The sequence below is a fragment of the Oncorhynchus tshawytscha genome, linkage group LG03 (genome assembly GCF_018296145.1).
Source record: "Oncorhynchus tshawytscha isolate Ot180627B linkage group LG03, Otsh_v2.0, whole genome shotgun sequence".
Taxonomy (NCBI): Eukaryota; Metazoa; Chordata; class Actinopteri; order Salmoniformes; family Salmonidae; genus Oncorhynchus; species Oncorhynchus tshawytscha.
In genome coordinates this window covers 64,308,658-64,321,157 of record NC_056431.1, presented here as the reverse complement: position 1 = coordinate 64,321,157, position 12,500 = coordinate 64,308,658, and the positions used below count along the sequence as shown (strand labels likewise).

The following is a 12,500-nucleotide window of genomic DNA, read 5'->3' as shown; positions in this document are numbered from 1 at the left end:
GGAGGGGAGGGGAGGGGAGGGGGGGAGGGGAGGGGAGGGGAGGGGAGGGGAGGGGAGGGGAGGGGAGGGGAAGAGGGAGGAAGAAAATCGGAGGGAGAGGATTGGAGGAGAGGAGCAGTGGGAGCAGGATAGGAGAAAGGAAGCAGACCGGAGACATGAGGAGATTAAAAGGAGATGGATGATTGGAAGAAAGGAGGGAGGGGAAAAGAGGAGGAGTGAGAGGGAGGGATTGGAGAAACATAATAGGCATGTAAACAATCATCTCCATAAGAGAGTAGGCTGAGCATGCTGCCACAGAACACGTGGAGCAGCCCTCAACAACAAAGAGCTCTGTGAGAGAAGCATGTGTGTGTGGGAGAGAGAGAAATCTTGAAAGGAATTTCCTAGCCTGGTTGTAGGGTGTAATGACTGTGGCTTCCCGAGGTAATTGTCTATTAATTTATGCAATCATCACCAACACCACCACCTGACTACAGAGGTCCACAGACCACTCTCCATAACCCCCAGCACCGCCGTCTCATTTCACCTTTACCCTTTGACATTTATGTGTGTGTACATTCAGCAAAATATGCACAAAAGGAACAAAAGAGACAGGGAGAGGAGACGGACATAGACAGGGAAAGAGACAGGGAGATAGACAGGGAGAAGGACAAGGAGATAGACAGGGAGAAGATACAGGGAGAGGAGACAGAGAGGTGAGACAGGGAGAGAGAGACAGGGAGCGGAGACAGAGAGAAGGACAGGGAGAGGAGACAGGGAAAGGAGACAGGGAGAAGAGACAGAGAGGTGACACAGGGAGAGAGAGACAGGGAGATAGACAGGGAGAGGAGACAGGGAGAGGAGACAGGGAGAGGAGACAGAGAGGTGAGACAGGGAGAGAGAGACAGGGAGATAGACAGGGAGAGGATACATGGAAAAAGACAGGGAGAGGAGACAGGGAGAGAGACAGGGAGAGGATACAAGGAGAGAGACAGGGAGAGGAGACAGGGAGAGAGACAGGGAGAGGAGACAGGGAGAGAGACAGGGAGAGGAGATAGGGAGAGGAGACAGGGAGAGGAGACAGGGAGAGGAGACAGGGAGAGGAGACAAGGAGAGAGACAGGGAGAGGATACAGACAGGGAGAGGAGACAAGGAGAGAGACAGGGAGAGGAGACAGGGAGAGGAGACAGGGAGAGGAGACAGGGAGAGGAGACAGGGAGAGGAGACAAGGAGAGAGACAGGGAGAGGAGACAGGGAAAGAGACAGGGAGAGGAGACAGGGAGAGGAGACAGGGAGAGAGACAGGGAGAGGAGACAGGGAGAGGAGACAGGGAGAGAGACAGGGAAACGTACAAAAGCCATCTTAGAAGCCTTTGATTAGGCTCATTATTTAAATGTCAGCCAACCACAGTAATCAGCCTGAGACAGTAAACTTGCTGGTCTTGGCTCTGACACAATGCTTGCCTGTCCTACTCTACTTTGCTCACAAAAACACCAGCACACACCTGATCATGCTCAATATATTATATAAACACTACTGCTGCTATCAACACACACACCATTCATTAATAGACATCTTGATTCTGGATCAGTGTGAGTGTGTTGGATGGGGTTGTGTGTGTGTGTGTGTGTGTGTGTGTGTGTGTGTGTGTGTGTGTGTGTGTGTGTGTGTGTGTGTGTGTGTGTGTGTGTGTGTGTGTGTGTGTGTGTGTGTGTGTGTGTGTGTGTGTGTCTGTGTGTGTGTGTCTGTGTGTGTGTGTGTCTGTGTGTGTGTCTCTGTGTGTGTGTGTGTGTGTGTCTGTGTGTGTGTGTGTGTGTGTCTGTGTGTGTGTGTGTGTGTGTGTGTGTATTTTAACTGATACCTACACTTCAGAACAAGAAGCAGGTTTTGGGGGAGGGAGTCCTTGTTCTTCACCAGTGTTCCTGTGAGGTCATAGGCCATCTACCAATCAGAGAACAGACAGGCAGTTACATGACAGATATACACACACAACATAGGTCATGTGAGTGTGAGTGTGTGTGTGCGTGAAGGCCCACTCACTTGGCCTGTGTAGTGTTTCACAGTGAAGGCAGGACCCTGGTCTATGGGCGGGGGGTTGCCGTTGCCGTCCTTGGTTGTCAAGGAGATACCATGTGTGGGTGTGTTGTCGAGGTGTGACTGCAGTCTCTTGTAGAGGGTCTGTTCTGTAGGCCTCAGCGACTGGCTCTCCTCATCCATCACAGACAGCAGACCCTGAGGCTTCTGGGAAGATGGAGGACAGTGGTCACAGAACCACACATGGGAGAGAATTGTAACACACAGCTCCTAAATGTTTAATGATAGAATTTGAGGTGGTGTAATATGATCCTAGATCTCTGTAGTTGAGGGCAACTTTGACCTCAAAATCTATTTACACACACTCAAAACCAATACAAACTCCAAAGCCTTTTCAGGAATGAGAAATGTCTTGATGTTAAAGGGGTAATCCCAGTTCTTAAAGGGGTGGTGTGGCACGGCAGGGGCCAAAAATATTACCAGGAAGAAGTCTAGAACAGCAGGTTGGTTGCTGGGCGACCGGAGCGTCTCCATGGCGATGGCCTCCTGTAGACACTCGGCCTGCTCCTGATGGAACAGCACCTCTGAGACGTACAGCCTCACACGCTCGTTGGTCATGTTCACACACAGCTGGGAACACACACACACAGACAAGTTAACACGGAAGTAAATGGTGCATTTCTAAACTGACTGAATGTGAAATGTAATGGACCCCAACGTCATGAAAAATCTTTACAGAAACAACCCAGGCATGGTGCACACTAATATAGGTTCGTCACGACTTCCCCAAAGCACACCACTGCCATCTGGAGACCTTATACCAGAGGACTGTATGACCTCATCCTGACCCCATCCTAACCCTGCAGTCAGCACAGACAGAAAGTACATCGTCCAATCGGCAGCTTCTTCTCTGAGGGTGTTAGGCTGTGGATGGCTGGCGGTGAGATATGTCACATATATGATGTAGTGTACAGTGACATTACCAAACATTAGGAACACCATTTAGTTGCACCCCCCCATTGTTGATACACACAGGAAACTGTTGAGTGTTAAAAACCCAGCAGCGTTGCAGTTCTTAACACAAACCTGTGCGCCTGGCACCTACTACCATACCCTGTTTAAAGGCACTTATATTTTTTGTCTTGCCCATTCACCCTCTGAATGGCACACACACACAATCCATGTCTCAATTGTCTTAAAGCTTAAAAATTCTTCTTTAACCTTTCTCCTCCCCTTCATCTTTAACCTGTCTCCTCCCCTTCATCTTTAACCTGTCTCCTCCCCTTCATCTTTAACCTGTCTCCTCCCCTTCATCTTTAACCTGTCTCCTCCCCTTCATCTTTAACCTGTCTCCTCCCCTTCATCTTTAACCTGTCTCATCCCCTTCATCTTTAACCTGTCTCATCCCCTTCATCTTTAACCTGTCTCCTCCCCTTCATCTTTAACCTGTCTCATCCCCTTCATCTTTAACCTGTCTCCTCCCCTTCATCTACTCTGACTGAAGTGGATTTAACAAGTGACATCAATAAGGGATCATAGGTTTCACCTGGATTCACCTGGTCAGTCTGTCATGGGAAGTGCAGGTGTCCTTAATGTTTTGTACACTCAGTGTTGATTGTGGATTACAGGAAAAGGAGAACCGAGCACACCCCCATTCTCGTCAACGGGACTGTACTGGAGCAGATTAACTGACTCTCTTGGTCCAAACACACCAAGAGAGTCATGAAGAGGGAACGACAAAACCTATCCCCCTCAGGAGACTGAAAAGACATGGGTCCTCAGATCCTCAAAAAGTTCTACAGCTGCACCATCGAGAGCATCCTGACCGGTTGCACCACTGCCTGGTATGGCCACTGCTCGGCCTCCGATAGCGAGGCACTACAGAGAATAGTGCGTACAGCTCAGTACGTCACTGGGGCCAAGCTTACTGCCATCCAGGACCTCTATACCAGTCGGTGTCAGAGGAAGACCCTAAAAATTGTCAAAGACTCCAGCCACTCTAGTTGTAGACGGTTCTCTCTGCTACCGCACGGCAAGCGGTACCGGAGCACCAAGTCTAGGTCCAAGAGGCTCCTAAATAGGTTCTACCCCCAAGCCATAAGACTCCTGAACATCTAGTCAAATGCCTACCCAGACTATTTGCATTGCCAACCCCCCACCCACCCTCTTTTACTCTGCTGCGACTCTGTTATTATCTATAGATAGTCACTTTAATAACTCTACCTACATGTACATGTTACCTAGACTAACCAGTGCCCCCGCACATAGACTCTGTACCGGTACCCCCTGTATATAGCCTCGCTATTGTTAGTTTACTGCTGCTCTTTAATTCTGAGATCCCCAAGGATTGGAAAGCTGCCGCAGTCATCCCCCTCTTCAAAGGGGGAGACACCCTGGACCCAAACTGTTACAGACCTATATCCATCCTGCCCTGCCTATCTAAGGTCTTCGAAAGCCAAGTCAACAAACAGGTCACTGACCATCTCGAATCCCACCGTACCTTCTCCGCTGTGCAATCTGGTTTCCGAGCCGGTCACGGGTGCACCTCAGCCACGCTCAAGGTACTAAATGATATCATAACCGCCATCGATAAAAGACAGTACTGTGCAGCCGTCTTCATCGACCTTGCCAAGGCTTTCGACTCTGTCAATCACCATATTCTTATCGGCAGTCTCAGTAGCCTCGGTTTTTCGGATGACTGCCTTGCCTGGTTCACCAATTACTTTGCAGACAGAGTTCAGTGTGTCAAATCGGAGGGCATGCTGTCCGGTCCTCTGGCAGTCTCTATGGGGGTGCCACAGGGTTCAATTCTCGGGCCGACTCTTTTCTCTGTATATATCAATGATGTTGCTCTTGCTGCGGGCGATTCCCTGATCCACCTCTACGCAGACGACACCATTCTATATACTTTCGGCCCGTCATTGGACACTGTGCTATCTAACCTCCAAACAAGCTTCAATGCCATGCCACTCAATGCCACTCCTTCAATGCCACTCCTTCCGTGGCCTCCAACTGCTCTTAAACGATAGTAAAACCAAATGCATGCTTTTCAACCGATCGCTGCCTGCACCCGCACGCCCGACTAGCATCACCACCCTGGATGGTTCCGACCTTGAATATGTGAACATCTATAAGTACCTAGGTGTCTGGCTAGACTGTAAACTCTCCTTCCAGACTCATATCAAACATCTCCAATCGAAAATCAAATCAAGAGTCGGCTTTCTATTCCGCAACAAAGCCTCCTTCACTCACGCCGCCAAGCTTACCCTAGTAAAACTGACTATCCTACCGATCCTCGACGATGTCATCTACAAAATGGCTTCCAACACTCTACTCAGCAAACTGGATGCAGTCTATCACAGTGCCATCTGTTTTGTCACTAAAGCACCTTATACCACCCACCACTGCGACTTGTATACTGGTCGGCTGGCCCTCGCTACATATTCGTCGCCAGACCCACTGGCTCCAGGTCATCTACAAGTCCATGCTAGGTAAAGCTCCGCCTTATCTCAGTTCACTGGTCACGATGGCAACACCCATCCGTAGCACGCGCTCCAGCAGGTGTATCTCACTGATCATCCCTAAAGCCAACACCTCATTTGGCCGCCTTTCGTCCCAGTACTCTGCTGCCTGTGACTGGAACGAATTGCAAAAATCGCTGAAGTTGGAGACTTTTATCTCCCTCACCAACTTCAAACAGCAGCTATCTGAGCAGCTAACCGATTGCTGCAGCTGTACATAGTCTATTGGTAAATAGCCCACCCATTTTCACCTACCTCATCCCCATACTGTTTTTATTTATTTACTTTTCTGCTCTTTTGCACACCAATATCTCTACCTGTACATGACCATCTGATCATTTATCACTCCAGTGTTAATCTGCAAAATTGTAATTATTCGCCTACCTCCTCATGCCTTTTGCACACATTGTATATAGACTCCCCCCTTTGTTTTCTACTGTGTTATTGACTTGTTAATTGTTTATTCCATGTGTAACTCTGTGTTGTCTGCTCACACTGCTATGCTTTATCTTGGCCAGGTCGCAGTTGCAAATGAGAACTTGCTCTCAACTAGCCTACCTGGTTAAATAAAGGTGAAATAAAAAAAAAATAAAAAAAAAAAAAAAATAGTTACTTTTATTTCTTATTCTTATTTTTTGGGGGTATTTAAAGAATATATATTTTTAAATGCATTGTTGGTTAAGGCCTTGTAAGTAAGCATTTCACTGTAAGGTCTGTAAGCATGTGACAAATACAATTTGATTTGATTTGTATATGAACAGCATATGGAGCAATGAGTAGTGAACCAATCTCATCTCCTAGCCTGGCTGGCACCATGGGAACAGTACAGAACAGAACACTCAGTACTACCGCATGGACTGAACTATGAACTATGAACCTACAGCTCAGTGAACAACACAGAACAGAACATATGGAGGTAGGAGGAGGTAAGGTTGTTTGTGTGTGTGTGTGTGTGTGTGTGTGTGTGTGTGTGCGCGTGTGTGTGTGTGTGTGTGTGTGTGTGTGTGTGTGTGTGTGTGTTTGTGTGTGTCTGCATTTTCTTATGAGTGTATATGAAGGATATCACAACGATATGTCAGAATCAACAGACAATTTAATTGTGGCTATTTAATTTACAATTTACATTTGATTTAGTCTAACTTGTATTTTAGGCTAATTCTGTAGTCTTCCTTCCTTCAATATCTACTCTCTCGTCCTTGAGTGCCGTCTATGACAGCGTCGGTCAGTCAGTCCCAGCAGTGGGGAAGTCTGTAAAGCATGAACTCATTAAGGAAAAGCTGAACAGGTACAATACAGCCCTAATGAGCACAACTCTAATTAACAAGCCCATGCCACTAATGACCCTGATCACTGTGTGTGTGTGTGTGCATCATGTGTGTGTTCACCGTGTGTGTGTGTGCATCATGTGTGTGTTCACTGTGTGAGTGTGTGTGCCATGTGTGTTCACCGTGTGTGTGTGTGCATCATGTGTGTGTTCACCGTGTGTGTGTGTGCATCATGTGTGTGTTCACCGTGTGAGTGTGTGTGCCATGTGTGTTCACCGTGTGTGTGTGTGCATCATGTGTGTGTTCACCGTGTGTGTGTGCCATGTGTGTGTTCACCGTGTGAGTGTGTGTGTGTGTGTGCATCATGTGTGTGTACACCGTGTGTGTGTGTGCATCATGTGTGTGTTCACCGTGTGAGTGTGTGTGCCATGCACACTGACGCTGTTGGTTCAGTTACACCCATCTCTCCAGAGTGTAATGACCGTGATCCAGTGTTTAGATTTCATTAACAGAAAGGGGCTCCTCCAACACTGAGCTGAATGATAGAAACCTGAACAAACACACTGGGGAACGAGGAATCAAGGAGAACGGAGGAAGGTAGGGACACTTTAACATTTTTTTTTTTCGCTCCCCCCCATCTAATTTATTTCTCTCTCTCCTCCTCTCTACTCATCTCTCTTTCTCTCTCTACCTATTTCTCTCTCTCTTTCTCAGATGCCCTTGAAAGTTTAGGTCAGTAAATCCCTCTATTCCACTTAGATTAGAGAACATGCTGAAGAAGAAAAAAGAAATTGACATTTTACACACACACACACACACACACACACACACACACACACACACACACACACACACACACACACACACACACACACACACCACTTTGTTTTTGGGACATCCCAAGGCCCGTTGGCTTCAAACTGTTGAGGTAGAGATCAATAGAGATGGTGAAACATGGTGATGGTATTGAGCTACATGTTAAGCTGTACTGATTAATCTGCTAAACTGGACTAAGGCCTGCCCTCCCTAAATCATTACATTCTTAGCCTTGTCTGAGAGACTTTCTCTGGACAACTCTGCTCAATGGGCTTGGTGCTGCTGGGGACATGACATGATGATCTATCCTAGCTGAGGAACACAACACACATACCTGGTGTATCTCAATATGCATACTGCCATGCTCCGAGCACCCAAATCGGAGCACACAACGATGAGAACATGAGTTCAAATGAAAGTATGCAAAACGGAGCACGTAGGGCTTCATTTGTAAACATTTCGAAGCATGAATCGATGCAAGTTTCAACTGAAATATTCCCATGACACAGCCATCACAACCACCAACGTCACAACATTTCTTGAAAACAATGGTGGCTGGTTTTGAGCTGAAGGGAAAATGAACTCTGACTTCAGAATGAAATGTTGCTCATTTACATGTCATATGTTGCCTGACTAAAATAGCTTATCTTGATATGTTAATAAACATACTGAACAAAATATAAATGTAACATGTAAAGTGTTGGTCCCATGTTTCATGAACTGAAGTAAAACATCCCAGAAATGTTCCATATGAACAAAAATGGTATTTCTCTAAATTGTTGTGCACAATTTTTTTAACATACCTGTTAATGAGCATTTATCCTTTGCCAATATAATCCATCCACCTGACATGTGTGGCATAAACAGCATGACCATTACACAGGTGCACCTTGTGCTGGGGACAACAAAATGCCACTCTAAAACGTGCAGTATTGTCACATAACACAATGCCACAGATGTCTCAGGTTGAGGGAACGTGCAATTGGCATGCTGACTGTAGGAATGTCCACCAGAGCTGTTACCAGAGAATGTAATGTTAATTTCTCTACCATATGCCGCCTCCAACATGGTTTTAGAGAATTTGGCAGTATGTCCAACCGGACTCACAACCACAGACCACGTGTAACCTCGACTGCCCAGGACCTCCACATCCGGCTTCTTCACCTGTAATAAAGCCCTTTTGTGGGGAAAAACTCATTCTGATTGGCAGGTCCTGGCTCCCCAGTGGGTGGGCCTATGCCCTTACAGGCCCACCCATGACTGCACCACTGCCCAGTCATGTGAAATCCATAGATTAGGGCCTAATGAAGGGCTTAAGAAGCTGCTAAGGTACACAATAGTAGATTTTGGTAGAAAGAAGCTGCTAAGGTACACAATAGTCGATTTTGGTAGACAGAAGCTGCTAAGGTACACAATAGTCGATTTTGGTAGACAGAAGCTGCTAAGGTACACAATAGTAGATTTTGGTAGACAGAAGATGCTCTTTGGTAAAAGGGGTAAATTGGTCATCATAAAGAAAGGAGAATATCACTTCTTGTATAGTATTGCTTACTAGTGTTGTCTCATAAATGCTGTAAACACTCCCTCTTCAAATCAGGGTTGATTGGAAAAAGCTGTTCAAAAGAGGACGTTGTACTATCATAGTACACACTGATGAAGGCCATGCAGCCGAAACGCGTCAGAGTGTTTCAACTTTGTTTCGAGTGAACATGCCATGAAGGCATTGTAATTCATTCTTTGAAGAGCCTTGGTCCTCCTTTGTTTTAGATGCTTGATATAGTTATCTTGTTTAGGAATGAGAAGAGAGAGCAACAGGGCTGAAAGAAAGAGATGGACAATAACAAAACGCTGTAATGAATCATAAACACAGAAACAGACACACACACACACACACACACCACGCCTAATCCAGGTGCGACACAGAGACAGGCATTGTGTCTGCTGTGGAGTTCAGCTGAGGACAGGACAACATCAGAGCACTGAATAACAACAGACCTCATCTCAGTTATTTACTACACAACACTAACTGTACTACAGAATCAACCCTGCTTGAAAATGAACAGTGCCCAGTGGTTCTGGTCTGAAAGGGTTAACCATACACTCAGAACAAAAGGTGCTATTGTAACGGATGTGAAATGCTAGCTTAGTTAGCGGTGGTGCACGCTAAATAGTGTTTCAATCGGTGACGTCACTTGCTCTGAGACCTTGAAGTAGTAGTTCCCCTTGCTCTGCAAGGGCCGCGGCTTTTGTGGAGCGATGGGTAACGATGCTTCGTGGGTGACTGTTGTTGATGTGTGCAGAGGGTCCCTGGTTTGCGCCCTGGTATGGGCGAGGGGACGGTCTAAAGTTATACTGTTACACTATCTAGTACCTTAAAGGGTTCTATGGCTGTCCGCATAGGAAAACCCTTGGAATAACTGTTTTTGGTTGGGTTGCATGTAGAACCCTTTTGGTTCCAGGTAGAACCCTTTTTGGTTCCATGTGGAGCCCTTTCTACATAGGGTTCTACATGGAACCAAAAGGGTTCCACCTGGAATCAAAAAATATTATCCTATGGGGACAGCCGAAGACATACTTTTTTGGAGAAAAAAAATTCTGTAGATCTGGTATACAGTTCGCTAGTTGATACCTTTATAACCTTCTCCACAGCCACAGACAGTAAGGATCACAGTAAATCAGTCTGCCCTTGAATTTCCCTCTTGTCTCTGACGTGAGAATATCTCAGTCATACTAGAGCCATACCATAGACATACCTTAGATAGGGAAAGATTGGAATCAGGTGAAAAACCATGTGTTGTGGAATGAATGTACCTGCTCAAATCCATTACTCTGGAATTCCTCAAATCCAAAGATGTCCAGGATTCCAATCTCAAGCGCTGGATCTCTGTGAGAGAAGGATGAATGGGGGGAAAGATTACCACAAACACACACGCGATAGTAGGCCTGCAAGTTCTAAAATAAACTGTTTACTGTTATCATATCCATCTTGTAAAAATCACTCACAGAACAAATGATAAAACTAAAATATGTTGTCTGTTTTTACTGTGTGTGTGTGTGTGTGTGTGTGTGTGTGTGTGTGTGTGTGTGTGTGTGTGTGTGAGTGTGTGTGTGTGTGTGTGTCTGTTTGTGTGTGAGTAAGTGTGTGCGTGTCTGTTTGTGTGTGAGTAAGTTTGTGTGTGTCTGTGTGTGTGTGAGTGAGTGAGTGTCAGTGTGTGAGTGTGTGAGTGAGTGGGTGAGTGTGTGTGTCTGTTTGTGTGTGAGTGAGTGTGTGTCTGTGTGTGTTTGAGTAAGTGTGTGTGTGTGTGTGTCTGTTTGTGTGAGTGAGTGAGTGAGTAAGTGTGTGTGTCTGTAGCGTGTGTGTGTCTGTATGTGTGTGAGTTTGAGTAAGTGAGTGAGTGTGTGTGTGTCTGTTTGTGTGTGAGTAAGTGTGTGTGTGTGTGTGTGTGTGTGTGTGTGTGTGAGTCTGTGTGTGTGTGAGTAAGTGTGTGTGTGTCTCTGTGTGTGTGTGATTGAGTGAGTGTGTGTCTGTGTGAGTCAGTGAGTGTGTGTGCCTGTGAGTGAGTGAGTGAGTGTCGTGTGTGTGTGTGTGTGTGTGTGTGTGTGTGTGTGTGTGTGTGTGTGTGTGTGTGTGTGTGAGTGAGTGTGTGTGTCTGTGTGTGTGAGTAAGTGTGTGTGTGTGTCTGTGTGTCTGTGTGTGTGAGTGAGTGAGGGAGTGTGTGTCTGTGAGTGAGTGAGTGAGTGAGTGATTGAGTGATGTGAGTGTGTGTGTGAGTGTGTGTGTGTGTGTGTGTGTGTGTGTGTGTGTGTGTGTGTGTGTGTGTGTGAAAGTGGTTAATCAGATCACTGGAGGTGTCCAAGCAAATAAGTGTTTATCAATGCTGCCCCGGACTTACCCACAATCCCCTTGGGACCACCCCTGATCAGACCGTGTTTGTTTGATTGTGGATGATTGTGAGTGATTGTGGGTGATTGTGGGTGATTGTGGGTAATTGTGAGTGATTGTAGGTGATTGTGGGTGATTGTGGGTGTGTGTGACCATGTCAGAGCAGGCTGCTGAGGGGAGGACAACTCATAATAATGGCCGGAACGGAGCAAATGGAATCAAATACATGGAAACTGCTTTGTTTTGTACACAGTGTATTATTGCATATTTTGCTTAATGTGTGTGTGTTCATGTTTATGTGTGTGTATGTACGCGTGTGTTTGTGTGTGTGTAGGGGTCAATGCAAAAAGATAATATTGCTTATCTGACGGAGAGATGAGGCTGAAAAACATTACCAGACCAAGACCAAGGATCCACTGGCCTCCACCTCAACCCTGTGTGTGTGTGTGTGTGTGTGTGTGTGTGTGTGTGTGTGTGTCTGTGTGTGTGTGTCTGTGTGTGTGTGTGTGTGTGTGTGTGTGTGTGTGTGTTAGTACATAAAATGTAAACTATTGAACCTTGATGTGTAAACTATGTGTCATGAGTGATAGTATTGCTGTTGTCTTTCTGAAGGGCTTGTGTGTTCTACTGTTGACATTGCTACTGTTGAGTCTGTGATGATGGTTGTTAATGGGTATCTGTGCTGGCTGCCAATGACTTCTTTGTAGCATTTAACAATGAAACATGTACACGTCTGTGACACACACACACGTATGCACAGGCACGCTCACACACATTTGGATGTAGCCATACCCCGTGCTGTGGTCCTGTCCCTGTAGGTAGTAGTTACTGTTGTTGACTAGGAAGCTGAAGAGACGTCCGTACACAGCCTTAGCCAGCTGGTCTCTGGAGTTCTCTGACATCTCCACCGTGTGGCGGCGTGTGATGACATCACCTGAAAGAGAAGCTTAGAGTTGAGAGGTACTGTGTGTTCAGGGGTATTGTGAAGTCAATCAATGCTTG

The 12,500-nt window shown here is 46.3% G+C and overlaps 1 protein-coding gene across 1 annotated transcript in view; it reads right to left on the bottom strand.

The window, feature by feature from the left end:
* Nucleotides 1–12,500, bottom strand: part of LOC112237601 (unconventional myosin-XVI-like) — a 277,352-nt gene that overhangs the window by 112,383 nt on the left and 152,469 nt on the right. The window contains 5 exon segments of the mRNA XM_042319826.1: nt 1,845–1,920; nt 2,020–2,220; nt 2,494–2,643; nt 10,427–10,499; nt 12,291–12,432. Coding sequence (XP_042175760.1) covers nt 1,845–1,920; nt 2,020–2,220; nt 2,494–2,643; nt 10,427–10,499; nt 12,291–12,432 — 642 coding nt within the window.